This window comes from Pleurodeles waltl, chromosome 6 (assembly GCF_031143425.1).
Source record: "Pleurodeles waltl isolate 20211129_DDA chromosome 6, aPleWal1.hap1.20221129, whole genome shotgun sequence".
In the NCBI taxonomy this organism is placed as follows: domain Eukaryota; kingdom Metazoa; phylum Chordata; class Amphibia; order Caudata; family Salamandridae; genus Pleurodeles; species Pleurodeles waltl.
The window spans coordinates 1,563,196,605-1,563,219,071 of NC_090445.1; the positions used below are offsets into that span (position 1 = coordinate 1,563,196,605).

At 46.7% G+C, this 22,467-nt stretch overlaps 1 protein-coding gene across 1 annotated transcript in view; it reads right to left on the minus strand.

Annotated features, from left to right (window-relative positions):
* LOC138301130 (prostaglandin G/H synthase 1-like) overlaps nucleotides 1-22,467 on the minus strand; it is a 341,889-nt gene that overhangs the window by 35,616 nt on the left and 283,806 nt on the right. The window contains exon 8 of the mRNA XM_069241267.1: nucleotides 3,125-3,208. Within this exon, the coding sequence (XP_069097368.1) occupies nucleotides 3,125-3,208 (84 nt within the window). The remainder of the gene's footprint in view (nucleotides 1-3,124; nucleotides 3,209-22,467) is intronic.

Below are 22,467 nucleotides of genomic sequence, written 5' to 3' on the forward strand. Positions count from 1 at the left end.
GATCTCTAGCAAGAGTGGTAGGTCTTCTTTCTTCTGCAATTCAGGACATTTTTCCAGGCCCTCTTCACTACCGCGCTCTTCAATGCCTAAAAATCTTACACCTTTGCAAAGGTCTCACTTTTTCCGACCTCATATCTCTAGATGCAGAATCTCGGATAGAAATCAATGGTGGATATCCCATTTACATGCCTGGAACGGCAGAACTATCTTCCCCTCTGCGCCCGATCTTGTGTTAGAATCAGATGCAAGTCTCACGGGCTGGGGCGCCCGCTGTGGACCAATATCGACTGGCGCTATATCGTCTACAGAGGAGTCCAAATTGCACATAAACTGTTTAGAGCTTCTTGCAGGCTCCTTTGCGATCCAAAGTTTTACAAAAAACAAGGCTCAGTGCTGTATCCTTCTTCGCATGGACAACATATCGGCAGTCCGATACATAAATCACCTTGGAGGAACAAGATCCAAACCTTTGGCTCTTCTAGCCAAAAGTCTTTGGGAGTTCTGTCTATCCCACAAATTTTCCCTTCTTGCAGAATATCTTCCAGGTTCCCAGAATTCTATAGCGGATTGGCACTCCCGCCATCTCAAGGATACCAGCGATTGGAAACTGGATCTGTCAGTCTTTCAAAAGCTTCTGAACAAATGGGGTCCCTTTCGCATAGACCACTTTGCTTCTCGACTCAATTCCCAATTTCCGCTCTTTTTCAGTTGGCGCCCTGATCCGCTGGCTATGTCAACAGACGCTTTTCTTCAGGATTGGTCGCAATCGTTCACCTATGCCTTTCCTCCATTCACTTTAATCAAAATTCTGTCTGGCCCAAGTCAGATGTCAAAAAGCTTCTCTGGTCATCGTGGCTCCCTTCTGACAGTCCCAGGTTTGGTTCCCTCCTCTTCTCGAATTATCAACAGACTTTCCTTTACTTCTCCCAGTTCTCCCGTCTCTCCTCCTAGATCCATCCGGATCTCCCCACAATCTAATTCTCAACAATTTGTTAACTCTTTCAGCTTGTAATTGTACTTACGTAGCAATTACTACCTCTGAGGAGGTGTTGAATGGACAGTTATGTAAAAAGAATTGTATTAGGTACAGTCTGGGTATAACTAAAATCTATATTTTGGAAGCATCATTTTATCGCAAAATGTTTTGCACATTTTGTAGTGGACTATCCTATTCTGTGTATAATGCAACTATAAAATAATGATTCACATATTCACAGTGTTTTATGTCACAATCTGTGACCTTGTAGCACTAAAAATACACATGCTACTATTCACCACTGCACCAACCAAGATTTAATAATATGACTCTCTGGTTATACACAGACCTCTGCAGTGCATTAAGTAATAGAGGTTTCATAATGTACTTTCCCACTGAGTAACAACTTTTTTTGTTTATTTTTCATTTAAGCTGTTATTTTATAAGAAGCTACCTCGAGGTCAAAGACCTAAAAACTGGAGTAAACAACAGCAGCAAACTAATATAACCAGGAGTCAGTTTTTGCTAAAATTGAAGCATCTGTTTTCATAATGTTAAAAATAAAAAACGTTTTAGAAACACAGTGTGAAAGAATTTTAAGGGACCACTTCCTCCCCTGGAATTAAAGAAAGCATCGTACTTGGACCTTACAGTTCATCATTAATGATTGTAAATGGTATGTTTTAATTATGATGAATGATGTTTGGCAAGCTCTGGTTCCATGCAGCTGTAAAAGCCAAGTCGTCAGCATTCCATGAAATATAGTATGGTTCTCCTCGGATGTCGTACACTTAAGTTGCAGCCCATGCATTACAGCCATTATACCACGGGACACTGAAATTATGCGACTGTACATCAATTTTTGCACAATTACAGATTTGCCGCACTTGCCACTTAATCCATAATCTGCTGCATAATCTTCTGATTTTTACAAAAGAAATGTTGTTTATAGCTCAAATGTTTCAGAAGTTGCTAAAAAGCAGCGACACGTGTTGCTGCACAGAAGACGGACGTTTGCAAAGCTGGACTGGCACTTTTTTTTGCTTATTGCTATATTTGGGTGTTAAACTGGTACTAATGAGGTGCAACCACAGATTGACTATCTCTCTGGAGAAAATAAGGCACACCCATCACATTAGTTCAGAAAGATGTTATCATCCAAATGAGTTAAATTATGATTTGCTTGTGAAAAATGAGGTACCATTATGCATTTTTGGGGTAAATCTTTTTGGAGAGTTTTTCTTTGAGCTGTGTGGTAAGTCTCTGACACCAATCCACAGTCACCCACTAACCTGTAGTTTGCTAAACACTGTTTAATATTATTTCTGCACCGTAAAAATGATTTTCTGTGGGAGTTGGGGGAGTTTATGGTTGTCGATTATAAGGAGAACAGGTTTTAGAAATTTTAGATGGGGTGGGAGGTCTTATACCTAAAAACCTTTGAGGGGGAGGCGGGTTTCAGCATCAGAAAGTTTGAAGACCTCTGACCAATGATGATAATGTGGATACATATGCCTGGGCAGATTAATCAGCTTTGGCACACATTATAATTGGAAAAATAACTCCTGTCACCACACATATCGCATTTAAGAGTTTGGCTTATTTTATTCAACCCAGTAAATTTTTCGTGCTATAAAAAACACATCCCTGATACTATTTATCGAACGTCCAAAATAACACACCCCACGGTATTGTTATTTATCATTTGTGATAGATATTCCTTCTATCATTTGTCCACTCATAATATGGGCCAAAGTGTGCTATTGCAACCAGGGCATTGGACTTTGTGTAAAGAGTTGTGAGCTCCTCATTAGCCATCTGCAATACTGTACCCTTAGCCATAGCAATTGTGCTTTTAGCGATCCAGTCAGGACCTCGAATGAGCATCACACAGTCTGTTTTAATGTTTTAAATGAGGACAGTATAAGTACTTCCATCTAAAAAATAGGGAGCAGAGTACTTCCAACAAAGCAAATGCGTCCTGCCTCCACCTGCACGGTTCTGACTGACGTCATATGCAGCACCATGCCACAGATAGGCGATCGGCTACTCATCCTGCCTTCAAGTCCAATTTCAGGGCAGCAGCAGCTGGAATTGCTTAGTTTGCAAAAGCTGGAAGGAGATAATCAAGCAAAAATAAACGAGTACCTGATACTTGAGCTTTCCGTCTTTAAAAAGCCGGAGATGGGCCTGTCGCTCGAGTGTATCTCCATACACTTGGCTCATATCCACCTGCAAAGATAAGTCATGTGTCAGTCTCAAATGTTGAGTTAAATGATACCAGACTTAGAAATACATTTTACTAACCGTGAACGTAGTACAAAAAAATGATTTTTTCTTCAAAATTCTGAAATAAATGATAGCTTCGGAACTTACGATATGAATCCTTTTTGATGAGTTCCTGATACGTGATAATTGTGCAATGGTCTACGCTGACACCATGGAAGGCTATGCGGCCGGGGAAGGACAGAATGTCCCTGTTCTGCAAAAAGCGTCTGAAGGTTGGGTGAGTTTTCTTTTGTATTTGCCTCAAAAGGGGGTAAACACATGGGCGTAGGAAGTGTGGGGGACGCGGGGGATGTATCCCCCCCAGATTTTGGAGGGTGGGGGACACGGGGGACGAAGGTGGGGGGGACAAGGGGACAAAATAATTTCCCCTTTTACATCTATTATTCAGAGGGCCATTAGCGCACAAAAGCGCTACTTATAATAGCCCTGTACCAACTATCTTCCAGTCTGATGGTAACAGAATGAAGGTGAGTCAGGAGGCCCTCTGCCCTTTTGTTTGTCCTGTTCACAGCTGTGGGCATTAAGGGTGCTCATAAGAACAAAGGGCAGGAGGAGGAGAAGAGTTTTGGATGATTACTGTCTGGACCACCTGCCGCCTTGAAGAGGAGCACTGCAGGAGGCCTTTAAGAGGAGCTGCAGAACAATGAGGAAGATCTAAAGAGGAAACAGAGTCCCACTCAGCCTGGTGCCTGCAGGCTAGAAAGGAGACTCTGTGAAGCACAATATTTGTATTTGCCTAAGATCACACCAGTTGGTGAAACAGTGAAGTCGAGATTGGGCCCAGATTTTACCTTTTCACACAACAATCTAGCTATTAGAAGGGTATATTTTTCTAACATTTATGTTTAATGTTATGTTATCTAGGTATTGAAGGGCTTGATTATAACGTGGCTAACAGGGAGAAGCCATATTTCATTTTGGCCCGTTATGGCTAGCGTTATTATTTATGTTGTTATCGTTACATACTTCAGCATATTGAAGTATATTATCTTTTATGTATCTTTTCTTCACTCTACTCTGAAACAATCTGCCCTATGCCACTGCACCCTACGCCACTTTTCTCCACTCTGTGCTACTGACCGCCACTGCAATCTATGCTGTACCACTCTACTCTGCAGCACTCTACACTACACCACTGCAATCTATGCTATTCTACTCTAACCATTGTACACTACACCCTTGCACTCTTCACCACTTTACTCAAAACCAATGCACTCTATGCCACTGCACTCTATGCCAATCTACTCTGCACCACAGCACTCTATTCCACTGCTTTCAATGCCAATGTACTCTGCGCCACAGCACTCTAGGCGACTGCACTCTATGCCACTCTACAATACACCACTGTACTCTGCGACCCTCTAATCTGCAACATTGCACTCTGCCACCGAACTCCACACCACTCTACTCTGCACCACTGCATTCAATGCCACTGTACTCTGTCCCACTCCACTCTTTTCTACACCACTGCACTCTAATCTACTTTACTCTACATCACTCCACTGTAGGCACTTCACTCTACTTTGAAATCATCTCCTCTATGCCACTGCAATCTACGGAACTCCACTCTATGTTATGCCAGTCTAATCTACCCTGCACCACTCCAATGTACCCTGCGCCACTCCAATCTGCTCTGCACCGCTATATGCTACTGCACTCTACATCACTATGCTCCACTCTGCAACAATCTACTCTTCACCACTATACTGTACTCTGCAGCAATCTACTCTATGCCACAGCACTCTATGCAACTCTGTTCTACTCTGCACCACTGTACTCTATGCCACTCTTCTCTACTCTGCATCACTCTACATCACTGCACTCTACACCAATGCATTCTCTGCCACTCTACTCTACACCACTGCCCTTTATGACACTCTACTCTGCCACACTGCACTCTGCCACTGAACTATACTCCTCTCTACTCTGCACCACGGCACTCTACTCTGCACCGCTCAACTATATGCCACTCTACTGCACTCTAGACCAATGTACTATATGCCACTACACTCTAAGCCACTCCACTCTTCATCGCTGCACACCACCACTGCACTCTACACCAGTCTACTCTACCTTGCACCACTCCACTCTACCATGCACCGCATCACTCTATGACACAGCACTCTGAACCACTGCAATCTATGCTGTGCCACTCCACTCTGCTCCCCTCTACTCTTCACCACTCTACGCTACTGCACTGTACGGTAAACCAGTGCAGTCTTCGTCAATGCGCTCTACACCACTTCACTCAAAACCAATGCACTCTATACCACCACACTCTACACCAATCTTCTTTGCACCACTGTACTCTATGCCACTTCACTCGACCACCCAACTCCACTCTATGACACTTCCCTCTGACATTACACTCTATGATACTAAACTCTGACACTCTATTCCATTAAACTCTAACACTTTCTCCACTCTGTAACTCCCTACACAACTCCCTATACGCCACTCCATTCCACTTTACTCCACTCTATGCCACTCCACACCACTCTATGCCACTTCAATCTACGATACTCTACTCAACGCCACTGCACAACCCTCTATGCCACTCCACTATACAACAATGTACTATGCTCAACAACACTCTACCCAACTTTCTCTATGCTAGTGTAAGGAAATGCCTCCTTGGCATGGTTGCCCCCTGACTTTTTGCCTTGGCTGATGCTATGTTTACAATTGAAAGTGTGCTGAGGCCTGCTAACCAGGCCCCAGCACCAGTGTTCTTTCCCTAACCTGTACTTTTGTATCCACAATTGGCAGACCCTGGCATCCAGATAAGTCCCTTGTAACTGGTACTTCTAGTACCAAGGGCCCTGATGCCAAGGAAGGTCTCTAAGGGCTGCAGCATGTCTTATGCCACCCTGGAGACCCCTCACTCAGCACAGACACACTGCTTGCCAGCTTGTGTGTGCTAGTGAGGACAAAACGAGTAAGTCGACATGGCACTCCCCTCAGGGTGCCATGCCAGCCTCTCACTGCCTATGCAGTATAGGTAAGACACCCCTCTAGCAGGCCTTACAGCCCTAAGGCAGGGTGCACTATACCATAGGTGAGGGTACCAGTGCATGAGCATGGTACCCCTACAGTGTCTAAACAAAACCTTAGACATTGTAAGTGCAGGGTAGCCATAAGAGTATATGGTCTGGGAGTCTGTCAAACACGAACTCCACAGCACCATAATGGCTACACTGAAAACTGGGAAGTTTGGTATCAAACTTCTCAGCACAATAAATGCACACTGATGCCAGTGTACATTTTATTGTAAAATACACCACAGAGGGCACCTTAGAGGTGCCCCCTGAAACTTAACCGACTATCTGTGTAGGCTGACTAGTTTTAGCAGCCTGCCACAAACCGAGACATGTTGCTGGCCCCATGGGGAGAGTGCCTTTGTCACTCTGAGGCCAGTAACAAAGCCTGCACTGGGTGGAGATGCTAACACCTCTCCCAGGCAGGAATTGTCACACCTGGCGGTGAGCCTCAAAGGCTCACCTCCTTTGTGCCAACCCAGCAGGACACTCCAGCTAGTGGAGTTGCCCGCCCCCTCCGGCCAGGCCCCACTTTTGGCGGCAAGGCCGGAGAAAATAATGAGAATAACAAGGAGGAGTCACTGGCCAGTCAGGACAGCCCCTAAGGTGTCCTGAGCTGAGGTAACTCTAACTTTTAGAAATCCTCCATCTTGCAGATGGAGGATTCCCCCAATAGGATTAGGGATGTGACCCCCTCCCCTTGGGAGGAGGCACAAAGAGGGTGTACCCACCCTCAGGGCTAGTGGCCATTGGCTACTAACCCCCCAGACCTAAACACGCCCTTAAATTTAGTATTTAAGGGCTACCCTGAACCCTAGAAAATTAGATTCCTGCAACTACAAGAAGAAGGACTGCCTAGCTGAAAACCCCTGCAGCGGAAGACCAGAAGACGACAACTGCCTTGGCTCCAGAAACTCACCGGCCTGTCTCCTGCCTTCCAAAGATCCTGCTCCAGCGACGCCTTCCAAAGGGACCAGCGACCTCGACATCCTCTGAGGACTGCCCCTGCTTCGAAAAGACAAGAAACTCCCGAGGACAGCGGACCTGCTCCAAGAAAAGCTGCAACTTTGTTTCCAGCAGCTTTAAAGAACCCTGCAAGCTCCCCGCAAGAAGCGTGAGACTTGCAACACTGCACCCGGCGACCCCGACTCGGCTGGTGGAGATCCGACACCTCAGGAGGGACCCCAGGACTACTCTGATACTGTGAGTACCAAAACCTGTCCCCCCTGAGCCCCCACAGCGCCGCCTGCAGAGGGAATCCCGAGGCTTCCCCTGACCGCGACTCTTTGAACCTAAAGTCCCGACGCCTGGGAGAGACCCTGCACCCGCAGCCCCCAGGACCTGAAGGACCGGACTTTCACTGGAGAAGTGACCCCCAGGAGTCCCTCTCCCTTGCCCAAGTGGAGGTTTCCCCGAGGAACCCCCCCCTTGCCTGCCTGCAGCGCTGAAGAGATCCCGAGATCTCTCATAGACTAACATTGCGAACCCGACGCCTGTTTCGACACTGCACCCGGCCGCCCCCGCGCTGCTGAGGGTGAAATTTCTGTGTGGACTTGTGTCCCCCCCGGTGCCCTACAAAACCCCCCTGGTCTGCCCTCCGAAGACGCGGGTACTTACCTGCAAGCAGACCGGAACCGGGGCACCCCCTTCTCTCCATTCTAGCCTATGTGTTTTGGGCACCACTTTGAACTCTGCACCTGACCGGCCCTGAGCTGCTGGTGTGGTGACTTTGGGGTTGCTCTGAACCCCCAACGGTGGGCTACCTTGGACCAAGAACTAAGCCCTGTAAGTGTCTTACTTACCTGGTTAACCTAACAAATACTTACCTCCCCTAGGAACTGTGAAAATTGCACTAAGTGTCCACTTTTAAAACAGCTATTTGTCAATAACTTGAAAAGTATACATGCAATTTTTATGATTTGAAGTTCCTAAAGTACTTACCTGCAATACCTTTCGAATGAGATATTACATGTAGAATTTGAACCTGTGGTTCTTAAAATAAACTAAGAAAAGATATTTTTCTATATAGAAACCTATTGGCTGGATTTGTCTCTGAGTGTGTGTACCTCATTTATTGTCTATGTGTATGTACAACAAATGCTTAACACTACTCCTTGGATAAGCCTACTGCTCGACCACACTACCACAAAATAGAGCATTAGTATTATCTATTTTTACCACTATTTTACCTCTAAGGGGAACCCTTGGACTCTGTGCATGCTATTCCTTACTTTGAAATAGCACATACAGAGCCAGCTTCCTACATTGGTGGATCAGCGGTGGGGTACAAGACTTTGCATTTGCTGGACTACTCAGCCAATACCTGATCACACGACAAATTCCAAAATTGTCATTAGAAATTGATTTTTGCAATTTGAAAAGTTTTCTAAATTCTTAAAAGACCTGCTAGGGCCTTGTGTTAGATCCTGTTTAGCATTTCTTTTAGAGTTTAAAAGTTTGTTAAAAGTTTGAATTAGATTCTAGAATCAGTTTTAGTTTCTTAAAAAGTATTCCAACTTTTAGAAGCATAATGTCTAGCACAGATGTGAATGTGGTGGAACTCGACACCACACCTTACCTCCATCTACAGATGAGAGAGCTAAGGTCACTCTGTAAACTAAAGAAAATAACAATGGGCCCCAAACCTACCAAAATACAGCTCCAGGAGCTTTTGGCAGAGTTTGAAAAGGCCAACCCCTCTGAGGGTGGCAACTCAGAGGAAGAGGATAGTGACTTGGAGGACAATTCCCCCCTACCAGTCCTATCTAGGGAGAACAGGGTCCCTCAAACCCTGACTCCTAAAATAATAGTCAGAGATGCTGGTTCCCTCACAGGAGAGACCAACACCTCTGAAATCACTGAGGATAGCCCCAGTGAAGAGGACATCCAGTTAGCCAGGATGGCCAAAAGATTGGCTTTGGAAAGACAGATCCTAGCCATAGAGAGGGAAAGACAAGAGATGGGCCTAGGACCCATCAATGGTGGCAGCAACATAAATAGGGTCAGAGATTCTCCTGACATGTTGAAAATCCCCAAAGGGATTGTAACTAAATATGAAGATGGTGATGACATCACCAAATGGTTCACAGCTTTTGAGAGGGCTTGTGTAACCAGAAAAGTGAACAGATCTCACTGGGGTGCTCTCCTTTGGGAAATGTTCACAGGAAAGTGTAGGGATAGACTCCTCACACTCTCTGGACAAGATGCAGAATCTTATGACCTCATGAAGGGTACCCTGATTGAGGGCTTTGGATTCTCCACTGAGGAGTACAGGATTAGGTTCAGGGGGGCTCAAAAATCCTCGAGCCAGACCTGGGTTGACTTTGTTGACTACTCAGTGAAAACACTAGATGGTTGGATTCAAGGCAGTGGTGTAAGTAATTATGATGGGCTGTACAATTTATTTGTGAAAGAACACCTGTTAAGTAATTGTTTCAATGATAAACTGCATCAGCATCTGGTAGACCTAGGACCAATTTCTCCCCAAGAATTGGGAAAGAAGGCGGACCATTGGGTCAAGACAAGGGTGTCCAAGACTTCAACAGGGGGTGACCAAAAGAAAGGGGTCACAAAGACTCCCCAGCAGAAGGGTGATGAGACAACCAAAACTAAAAATAGTAAAGAGCCTTCTACAGGCCCCCAAAAACCTGCACAGGAGGGTGGGCCCAGAGCCTCTTCACAAAACAATGGGTACAAGGGTAAAAACTTTGATCCCAAAAAGGCCTGGTGTCATAGCTGTAAACAGCATGGACACCAAACTGGAGACAAGGCCTGTCCCAAGAAAGGTTCCACTCCAAACTCCCATCCAGGTAACACTGGTATGGCTAGTCTCCAAGTGGGATCAACAGTGTGCCCAGAGCAAATCAGGATTCACACTGAAGCTACTCTAGTTTCTGAGGGTGGGGTGGATTTAGCCACACTAGCTGTCTGGCCGCCTAACATGCAAAAATACAGACAACAACTCTTAATTAATGGGACTAGAATAGAGGGCCTGAGGGATACAGGTGCCAGTGTCACCATGGTGACAGAGAAACTGGTTTCCCCTGGCCAATACCTGACTGGAAAAACTTACACAGTCACCAACGCTGACAATCAGAGAAAAGTACATCCCATGGCAATGGTTACTTTAGAATGGGGAGGGGTCAATGGCCTGAAACAGGTGGTGGTCTCCTCAAATATCCCAGTGGACTGTCTGCTTGGAAATGACCTGGAGTCCTCAGCATGGGCTGAGGTAGAGCTAAAAACCCATGCAGCAATGCTGGGTATCCCTGAACTGGTGTGTGTGAAAACAAGAGCACAATGCAAGGCACAGGGTGAAAAAGTAGAGCTGGAGTCTGGAAAAATGGCCCAGCCTACCAAGAGAACAGGAAAGTCAGTTGGGAAACCAACTGCAACACAGCAAAAGAAAGGGAACCTCTCTTCTCAGGAAGAAGTTCTGCCCTCTGAGGGAACTGAGCCTTTGGAGCTTGAACCTTATCAGGTTGAGCTCTTAGGCCCAGGGGGACCCTCAAGGGAAGAGCTGTGTAAGGGACAAGAAACCTGTCCCTCTCTTGAAGGCCTTAGGCAGCAAGCTGCTGAAGAGTCCAAAGGCAAGAAAAATGGAACACATAGGGTCTATTGGGAAGATGGGCTCCTGTACACTGAGGCCAGAGACCCCAAACCTGGTGCCACTAGGAGAGTGGTAGTGCCTCAACTGTTCAGAGAGTTCATCCTAACATTGGCCCATGACATTCCCCTTGCTGGACATTTGGGACAAACCAAGACGTGGGAGAGGTTAGTCAACCACTTCTACTGGCCCAATATGTCCAACATGGTTAAGGAGTTTTGCCTCTCCTGCCCCACCTGTCAAGCCAGTGGTAAGACAGGTGGGCATCCAAAGGCCCCCCTCATTCCACTTCCAGTGGTGGGGGTGCCCTTTGAAAGAGTGGGTGTGGACATAGTTGGTCCACTGGAACCTCCCACAGCCTCAGGAAATATGTATATCCTGGTAGTAGTGGATCATGCTACCAGGTATCCTGAAGCTATTCCCCTTAGGTCGACTACTGCCCCTGCAGTAGCCAAGGCCCTCATTGGTATCTTTACCAGAGTGGGTTTCCCTAAGGAGGTGGTGTCTGACAGAGGTACCAACTTCATGTCAGCATACCTAAAGCACATGTGGAATGAGTGTGGAGTGACTTATAAATTCACTACACCATACCATCCACAAACTAATGGCTTGGTTGAGAGATTCAACAAGACATTAAAAGGCATGATCATGGGGCTCCCAGAAAAGCTCAAAAGGAGATGGGATGTCCTCTTGCCATGTCTGCTTTTCGCTTACAGAGAGGTGCCACAGAAGGGAGTAGGATTCTCACCCTTTGAACTTCTGTTTGGTCATCCTGTAAGGGGACCACTTGCCCTTGTTAAAGAAGGCTGGGAGAGACCTCTCCACGAGCCTAAACAGGACATAGTGGACTATGTACTTGGCCTTCGCTCTAGAATGGCAGAGTACATGGAAAAGGCAACCAAAAACCTTGAGGCCAGCCAACAGCTCCAGAAGTTTTGGTATGACCAAAAGGCTGCACTGGTTGAGTTCCAACCAGGGCAGAAAGTCTGGGTTCTGGAGCCTGTGGCTCCCAGGGCACTCCAGGACAAATGGAGTGGCCCTTACCCAGTACTAGAAAGGAAGAGTCAGGTCACCTACTTGGTGGACCTGGGCACAAGCAGGAGCCCCAAGAGGGTGATCCATGTAAACCGCCTTAAGCTCTTCCACGACAGGGCTGATGTCAATCTGTTGATGGTAACAGATGAGGATCAGGAGGCAGAGAGTGAACCTCTCCCTGATCTTCTGTCATCAGACCCAAAAGATGGTACAGTAGATGGAGTGATCTACTCAGACACCCTCTCTGGCCAACAGCAAGCTGATTGTAGGAGAGTCCTACAACAGTTTCCTGAGCTTTTCTCCCTAACCCCTGGTCAGACACCCCTGTGTACCCATGATGTGGACACAGGAGACAGCATGCCTGTCAAAAACAAAATCTTCAGACAGTCTGACCATGTTAAGGAAAGCATCAAGGTGGAAGTCCACAAGATGCTGGAATTGGGAGTAATTGAGCGCTCTGACAGCCCCTGGGCCAGCCCAGTGGTCTTAGTCCCCAAACCTCACACCAAAGATGGAAAGAAAGAGATGAGGTTTTGTGTGGACTACAGAGGGCTCAATTCTGTCACCAAGACAGATGCCCATCCAATTCCAAGAGCTGATGAGCTCATTGATAAATTAGGTGCTGCCAAATTTCTAAGTACCTTTGACTTGACAGCAGGGTACTGGCAAATAAAAATGGCACCTGGAGCAAAAGAAAAGACAGCATTCTCCACACCTGATGGGCATTATCAGTTTACTGTTATGCCCTTTGGTTTAAAGAATGCCCCTGCCACCTTCCAAAGGTTGGTGAATCAAGTCCTTGCTGGCTTGGAGTCCTTTAGCACAGCTTATCTTGATGATATTGCTGTCTTTAGCTCCACCTGGCAGGATCACCTGGTCCACCTGAGGAAGGTTTTGAAGGCTCTGCAATCTGCAGGCCTCTCTATCAAGGCATCCAAATGCCAGATAGGGCAGGGAACTGTGGTTTACTTGGGCCACCTTGTAGGTGGAGGCCAAGTTCAGCCACTCCAACCCAAGATCCAGACCATTCTGGACTGGGTAGCTCCAAAAACCCAGACTCAAGTCAGGGCATTCCTTGGCTTGACTGGGTACTACAGGAGGTTTGTGAAGGGATATGGATCCATTGTGACAGCCCTCACTGAGCTCACCTCCAAGAAAATGCCCAAGAAAGTGAACTGGACTGTGGACTGCCAACAGGCCTTTGACACCCTGAAACAAGCAATGTGCTCAGCACCAGTTCTCAAAGCTCCAGATTATTCTAAGCAGTTCATTGTGCAGACTGATGCCTCTGAACATGGGATAGGGGCAGTTTTGTCCCAAACAAATGATGATGGCCTTGACCAGCCTGTTGCTTTCATTAGCAGGAGGTTACTCCCCAGGGAGCAGCGTTGGAGTGCCATTGAGAGGGAGGCCTTTGCTGTGGTTTGGTCCCTGAAGAAGCTGAGACCATACCTCTTTGGGACTCACTTCCTAGTTCAAACTGACCACAGACCTCTCAAATGGCTGATGCAAATGAAAGGTGAAAATCCTAAACTGTTGAGGTGGTCCATCTCCCTACAGGGAATGGACTTTATAGTGGAACACAGACCTGGGACTGCCCATGCCAATGCAGATGGCCTTTCCAGGTTCTTCCACTTAGAAAATGAAGACTCTCTTGGGAAAGGTTAGTCTCATCCTCTTTCGTTTGGGGGGGGGTTGTGTAAGGAAATGCCTCCTTGGCATGGTTGCCCCCTGACTTTTTGCCTTGGCTGATGCTATGTTTACAATTGAAAGTGTGCTGAGGCCTGCTAACCAGGCCCCAGCACCAGTGTTCTTTCCCTAACCTGTACTTTTGTATCCACAATTGGCAGACCCTGGCATCCAGATAAGTCCCTTGTAACTGGTACTTCTAGTACCAAGGGCCCTGATGCCAAGGAAGGTCTCTAAGGGCTGCAGCATGTCTTATGCCACCCTGGAGACCCCTCACTCAGCACAGACACACTGCTTGCCAGCTTGTGTGTGCTAGTGAGGACAAAACGAGTAAGTCGACATGGCACTCCCCTCAGGGTGCCATGCCAGCCTCTCACTGCCTATGCAGTATAGGTAAGACACCCCTCTAGCAGGCCTTACAGCCCTAAGGCAGGGTGCACTATACCATAGGTGAGGGTACCAGTGCATGAGCATGGTACCCCTACAGTGTCTAAACAAAACCTTAGACATTGTAAGTGCAGGGTAGCCATAAGAGTATATGGTCTGGGAGTCTGTCAAACACGAACTCCACAGCACCATAATGGCTACACTGAAAACTGGGAAGTTTGGTATCAAACTTCTCAGCACAATAAATGCACACTGATGCCAGTGTACATTTTATTGTAAAATACACCACAGAGGGCACCTTAGAGGTGCCCCCTGAAACTTAACCGACTATCTGTGTAGGCTGACTAGTTTTAGCAGCCTGCCACAAACCGAGACATGTTGCTGGCCCCATGGGGAGAGTGCCTTTGTCACTCTGAGGCCAGTAACAAAGCCTGCACTGGGTGGAGATGCTAACACCTCTCCCAGGCAGGAATTGTCACACCTGGCGGTGAGCCTCAAAGGCTCACCTCCTTTGTGCCAACCCAGCAGGACACTCCAGCTAGTGGAGTTGCCCGCCCCCTCCGGCCAGGCCCCACTTTTGGCGGCAAGGCCGGAGAAAATAATGAGAATAACAAGGAGGAGTCACTGGCCAGTCAGGACAGCCCCTAAGGTGTCCTGAGCTGAGGTAACTCTAACTTTTAGAAATCCTCCATCTTGCAGATGGAGGATTCCCCCAATAGGATTAGGGATGTGACCCCCTCCCCTTGGGAGGAGGCACAAAGAGGGTGTACCCACCCTCAGGGCTAGTGGCCATTGGCTACTAACCCCCCAGACCTAAACACGCCCTTAAATTTAGTATTTAAGGGCTACCCTGAACCCTAGAAAATTAGATTCCTGCAACTACAAGAAGAAGGACTGCCTAGCTGAAAACCCCTGCAGCGGAAGACCAGAAGACGACAACTGCCTTGGCTCCAGAAACTCACCGGCCTGTCTCCTGCCTTCCAAAGATCCTGCTCCAGCGACGCCTTCCAAAGGGACCAGCGACCTCGACATCCTCTGAGGACTGCCCCTGCTTCGAAAAGACAAGAAACTCCCGAGGACAGCGGACCTGCTCCAAGAAAAGCTGCAACTTTGTTTCCAGCAGCTTTAAAGAACCCTGCAAGCTCCCCGCAAGAAGCGTGAGACTTGCAACACTGCACCCGGCGACCCCGACTCGGCTGGTGGAGATCCGACACCTCAGGAGGGACCCCAGGACTACTCTGATACTGTGAGTACCAAAACCTGTCCCCCCTGAGCCCCCACAGCGCCGCCTGCAGAGGGAATCCCGAGGCTTCCCCTGACCGCGACTCTTTGAACCTAAAGTCCCGACGCCTGGGAGAGACCCTGCACCCGCAGCCCCCAGGACCTGAAGGACCGGACTTTCACTGGAGAAGTGACCCCCAGGAGTCCCTCTCCCTTGCCCAAGTGGAGGTTTCCCCGAGGAACCCCCCCCTTGCCTGCCTGCAGCGCTGAAGAGATCCCGAGATCTCTCATAGACTAACATTGCGAACCCGACGCCTGTTTCGACACTGCACCCGGCCGCCCCCGCGCTGCTGAGGGTGAAATTTCTGTGTGGACTTGTGTCCCCCCCGGTGCCCTACAAAACCCCCCTGGTCTGCCCTCCGAAGACGCGGGTACTTACCTGCAAGCAGACCGGAACCGGGGCACCCCCTTCTCTCCATTCTAGCCTATGTGTTTTGGGCACCACTTTGAACTCTGCACCTGACCGGCCCTGAGCTGCTGGTGTGGTGACTTTGGGGTTGCTCTGAACCCCCAACGGTGGGCTACCTTGGACCAAGAACTAAGCCCTGTAAGTGTCTTACTTACCTGGTTAACCTAACAAATACTTACCTCCCCTAGGAACTGTGAAAATTGCACTAAGTGTCCACTTTTAAAACAGCTATTTGTCAATAACTTGAAAAGTATACATGCAATTTTTATGATTTGAAGTTCCTAAAGTACTTACCTGCAATACCTTTCGAATGAGATATTACATGTAGAATTTGAACCTGTGGTTCTTAAAATAAACTAAGAAAAGATATTTTTCTATATAGAAACCTATTGGCTGGATTTGTCTCTGAGTGTGTGTACCTCATTTATTGTCTATGTGTATGTACAACAAATGCTTAACACTACTCCTTGGATAAGCCTACTGCTCGACCACACTACCACAAAATAGAGCATTAGTATTATCTATTTTTACCACTATTTTACCTCTAAGGGGAACCCTTGGACTCTGTGCATGCTATTCCTTACTTTGAAATAGCACATACAGAGCCAGCTTCCTACAGCTAGTTCACGTTACTTTACTTCACTCAACTCCCATTCACTCTTATTTATGCCTTTCCACTCTACGACACTCTGCCACTCCACTCTCTGACACTCTATTACTGTGACACTACTCCACTCTACTACTACTTTATGGCATTGGCGCTTGATTAGAGATTCAGATCTCCTTTGATTGCCTTCTCACTCATATGAGACGTGAGTCAGATTTATCTTCGCCGTTTTGGTTACAAGCACTCTGTAACCCTTTTAACTCAATCTTAACGAAGGCTTAGGATGATCCTGATACTTGTCTAGGGGATCGAAATATTGTCGGCCAAAGTACCTTGACTTAAATTTGTGATATTGTACATAAATTGGCATAAGCATAGGTACTATGACCTAATGACTTCTTGATTCACTATTTGAGTCATTCATGTAAAAGTGGGTGTATAAAAGCTTGTAAATCATTATTGTGGATGCTAACCTTGTAGGAAAGTAGCCTCTTTGTAGCTTGGTTACCTCCACATTTGGCCTGTTTGCCAGTGTGCTTGCGTGTGTCTACTGGGATCCTGCTAATCAGGACCCCAGTAGTTATGCTCTCTCCCTTAAATTATGGTTGTTGTATACTGGTAACCCAGTATTTCACCCAAGATTGGCATACTGGTGCCCCCCTATAAGTCCCTAGTATATGGTACTTAGGTACCCAGGGCATTGGGGTTCCAGGAGATCCCTATGGGCTGCAGCATTTCTTTTGCCACACATAGGGAGCCCATGCAAAGGCTTCTGCAGAACTGCCATTGCAGCCTGTGTGAAAAGGTGCATGCACCCTTTCACTGCCAGTTACACTGCACCAGGTCACTTATAAGTCACCCCTATAGCAGGCCCTCCAGCCCTGAGGGCAGGGTGCAGAGTACCTGTGTGTGAGGGCACCCCTGCACTAGCAGAGGTGCCCCTACGAGCCTCAGGACCATTTTCCCAGACTTCAGGAGTGTGGGGAAGCCATTTTACATGTGTATTGGAAATAGGTCACTACCTATTCCCAGCTAAATAATGGTAACTCCGAACATAGGTATGTTTGGTATCAAACATGTTGGAATCATACCCCAAGGCTTTTGCAAGCATTGGTTGTATAATTTCATGCACTCTGGGGGCTCCTTAGAGGACCCCCAATATTGTCATTCCAGCCTTCGGAGGTTTTCCAGGCAGCCCCAGCTGGTGCCACCTCTCAGACAGGTTTCTGCCCTCCTGTTTCTTGAGAAGCTTAAGCCCAGGAAGGAAGAACAAAGGATTTCCTTTGGGAGAGATGTGTTACACCCTCTCCCTTTGGAAATAGGTTTGGAAGGGGTAGCTTCCTTCCCCAGGCCACTGGAAATGCTTTGAAGGGCACATTTGGTGTCCTCCTTACATAATCCAGTCTACACCGGTTCAGGTATCCCTAGTCCCTGCTCTGGCACGAAACTGGGCCACCACCCCAGGTGTGCTGCTCAGAGCTCCTCTAGAGGGTCCCTGGGTTTTGCCATCTTGGATTCCAAGTTGGCAGCGAACTCTGGGAGCATCTGAGTGGCCAGTGCCAGCAGGTTGTGTCAGAGACATCCCCTGATAGGTGCTTACCTGTTTAGCTGACCAATCCCCCTTTTAGGGCAATTTAGGGTCTCTCCTTTGGGAGGTTCTTCAGATTCAGATTGCAAGACTCCAGCAGGAATCCTATGCATCCTTTACTTCACTTTCTCACAGAAGAAACTGCATCTGGACCCTCCAGGAACTCCACAAACTGCAACAACGAAGCAAAGACGACTTCTGCAACATTGTATCTCCAGCTCTTGCCAGCAAATGCAACTGTTTCCCGGTCGTGCATCCTCAGAGGACAGCCTGTCTTCAGTCTGCACCAGAAGAATGAACGAATCTCCCTTGGAGTGAAGGAGTCACTCTCTTGCTTCAGCAGGCACCTCTCTGCAACGACGACCATCTGCATGGGTCCCCTCTCCTGACGAGTTGTATGGATCCTGCATCACGGGTGGTGGACTGAAGTGGTCCCGATGGTCCTGGCGTCCTACTGTCCAGCTTTGTTGGAGGTAAGAGCTTGCCTTCCCAAGCAAGACAGTACCCCTGTGCACCACGTGTTTTTCAGTTGCCAAGGCTTGTTGGCATCCTTCTATGAAATTCTTTGTGCACAATGTAGCTCCGGCCCCCAGCACTCCTTCCTGAGATGAACAGCTTCCTGAGTGGTTCTCTGGCGGCGTGGGATCCTTTGTTTTTGTGCTGCGTGGGCCTTCTTTTGCAACTCCTTTGTCCCCATGCCGGGGGACTCCCGTGTGCGCTGGCTGGTATTCTGTGGGCTCTCTGAGATGCTGAGAGCCCCCTCTGACTCCTCCTCCTGGGTAGAGTCCACCAGGTCCCTCCTGGTCCCGGGCAGTGCCATTTTCCACTATCCATGAGCTCTGCCTGTGCCAAGGCTTTTTAGTGGAATCCAGCGATGCAAACCAGACTGCAATCATCCATCTGGTGTGACATATCATCTGCACCAACCACGAACAAGCATCCATTTTCTTGGGTGCAGTTCTGACTGTTGTTCTTCACCAGTGGTTCTTCTTTTGCACCTTAATTCGGGTTAGCAGGGGCTCCTGTCCTCCCTGGACTCTTCTGTGCTTCTTGGACTTAGTCCCATTCTTCCACAGGTCTTTAGGTCCAGGAATCCACCCTTTGTCTCTTGAAGTATCTTCTGGTTCTTGCATTATCTTCTTTCTCGTGTTTTTGTGTGTTCTAGGAAAGTTACTGTGATTTACTCCTGCTTTCCTGGGCTCTGAGGTGGGTTCTATTACTTACCTTTGGTGTTTTCTAATACTCCCAGCGCCCCTCTACACACCACACTTGCCTAGGTGGGAAACCGACATTCGCATTCCACTTTCTTAGTGTATGGTTTGTGTTTCCCCAAGACCCATTTCTAACCATTGTGATTTTCATTAATTGCACTGTTTTCTTACTGTTTTTATTGCTATTGCTGCATACTAGTGTATATAATTGGTGAATAACTTACCTCCTAAGAGAGTATAGTCTCTATGGTATTTTTGGCATTTGTGTCACTAAAATAAAGTACCTTTATTTTTGTAACACTGAGTATTTTCTTTCATGTGTGTGAGTACTGTGTGACTACAGTGGTATTGCATGAGCTTTGCATGTCTCCTAGATAAGCCTTGGCTACAGCTACCCCTAGAGAGCCTGGCGTCTAGACACTGCCTACATTTCACGAATAAGGGATAAATGGACGTGGTATAAGGTGTAAGTACCATAGGTACCCACTACAAACCAGGCCAGCCCCCTCCAAACCACTGTACTATATAGGTTACTTTTTACATTTTTCTAGTAATTGGTGACATTGGGTCATCCAGATAACTTGTGCAATGCCCGAATACCAGTCTTTCTCAATTTCTCCTGTTGATGTTTTCCCACTACATGTAATCTTTTATATTTTGATTGAATAAATGCATAAAACATTCCATTTGCATACTACTTTATTATCATTGTTTATTGGGAGTGGTGTTGCATTTTATTCAAGGGACCCCTGTTCCTTTGAAGTTAGTTTACTGCTCCATTCTAGGACACTCTACTTACTCCATGATACTGCGCCACACCAGTCGATGACACATCATTCTCCTTTATGCCATTAACTTTGAGCCATGCTGAATAATAGTCTCACTAGTGTACAGCATGGCTAAAACACATTGGCAAAAGCAATAGAACTTGCATGGGCGAGACCTATTGGCTATGCCAATGCTTGTTTATAAGGTATGAACTTTAAGGTGACTTGCAATATCCTTATGTACACAGGGGGTATTTTACCCCATATAATACATGGTCACACCATCAACTTTCCCACAAACCACTTAAAACCCTAGTGCATAGTTTCTGTCATTCCAAGCTATTAAAGTACAGCAGACGAAAGAAAAGCAACATTCAATTTGTTGCTTTAAACAGCTGCATTATTATGCTTGGTGACCTGATCTGCCTTTTACCTTGGCTGCTAGCTCTGGCAGAAGGCATTGTAATGTCAGAATTCGACTATAATAACCCTATCATAATCATTTTCTGATGTCTTTTCTTTATAATCAGTGAATGTCTTTTCTTTACACGCTGTGACTTGGTGCATCACAAACAGTTGTTTCTAAAGAAATTAGTGACTGCAGTTTATACAGAGATTAGAGAATCCATGTTTATATAGCCTGTAACTCCAGGAGCTTCTTCAGTTGAAATGCTCCTAGTTACGACTGATGTGGAGCTGAGCTTCCCAAGATCACACAAAGGAGTAGAAGTGTTATTAGAACTATGGTTTCCGAGCACAGTTTACAACTGTTGTACCTAATCGCTTTTGATCTCTCCAGTGCAGTTCCAATTGGCATGAGGCGAAGGGCATGATGGGTGTGGGGCGCAAAGGGTATGTTCTTCCTTTTTACCCTCCTACCTTTATTTGCTTGGTGCATGAAGATGCAAGGTTAATCAACATGTTATTCTCACATTTGAGCTAATTACTTTGTGAATGTAAATAACAATAAAAGATACTTTCAGACTGTGAAAACATGCCTTCCTTTCTCCCTATTTCACTTCCAATATATATGATTGTGTATACTTATCAGAGCCTGCAGTTTGTAAACAACGAGCGATTTGTATAGGGTTGATTGAAAGTCCCCAAGGCTGTCCCTGTCCCCCCCAGAAATGTATTGTCTCCTACACCCCTGGGTAAACATCCTTCTTATGCAATTGTCTGTTAGGATCATGCACAATACCATTAATCTTGCAAATTACATGTAGGTGTTCTTCAAAGCACCTGCACAGTTCCGAAGATGGCCGCTTCCTACAGTTCATATCATGTTACTGCTGCATGACAGCATTCCAACCAACGACGAGGCACCAATCGTCTGGCCCTCCCACATTGGCTACTCATCACCAATCGTTCAAGATCGGAGGTGCCGTTCATTACACTCTATCCTCCTCCTCCAAATAAACCTATTGGGATACAAACGAGGCACAACTAAATGTGATAGAAATTATATTATGTTCAGTAAGGACTGGTAATCTCAGAAACTGGTAAAATGTAATACTTGCCCCGCCCCAGCAAGCAGGCCAGATTTCTTGTTACTAAAATGGGAAGGAGGGGGAAGGGAAGATGTTGGATTAATTGCCCACCTCTCTTACACTTTGGAAAAAATAGTGCATTTTAAAGCACAGATTTCACATACTCTTGCTAAAAGGTCATAGGCTCTGAAAGAGCACCTATAAAATATGCCAGAATAGCCATGGAGAGCCAAGGAAACCGAATGATCCCCAGCAGTTGCAATATTTGTTTTTCAGTTTTTGCCATGGCCATACCCAGGAGTTTGGAATTACCTCCAGTATGCAAGAAAAAGGATGTTGTCATGGATGCTCCTATTTCCCATGAATGTCCCCGTTTGTTAAGAATTACTTGCAGTATGCCAGGCCTAGCATTTTCTCATAGGTTGCCTACAATTTACCAGTATCAGTATTCCGCTATGGATGCCCTCACATACTGTGCTCTAGATTTAAAAAAATAAATCCAGTATGCCCAGGTTAGAATTTTCCCCTTGGTGCAGCTTCCATTGGTGCAGTGTTACCAGCGGGCCCAGGGCCTGAAGGCCCCAACCCTGATTATTTATATATTTTCTTCAGGTGCGTAGCTTCAGGGGGGTATTTGTGGTGTTACACCACCCCCTAATAAATGCTGGTGGTGAATAGTTGGGTATAGGTGTTTTCAGTCGGGTGTCGTGCAGTGTCTGTCGGAATTCACCAGGAATTTTTACACCACGACAAAACCTCAGTTTGGAAAGACTTAAAAAATGTTAGTGATGACCATAAAAATGTGCTTTCTCACACTTAGTATCCCTGCCAGTCAATATTCCTCTCCACTTCATCTGCCCCTTAAGCCCGTCTTGTGCGACCTGTTGGTCGCAAAATGTAATTTAACATTATGTGGCAGCGTGATTGGTGGGAAATCTGAAGCTCACCCCCTCCCGAAATTTAACTGACCAAGCTACGCCCTGTTTATAAAACAAACAGCAGAGTGGGTGTTGGAGGGCGGGGAGTGCGTTTCCTTTCTTACACTATGTCTATGCCAACCTGGCTACTCTACTGCCTAAGTGCCCCACGTGCAC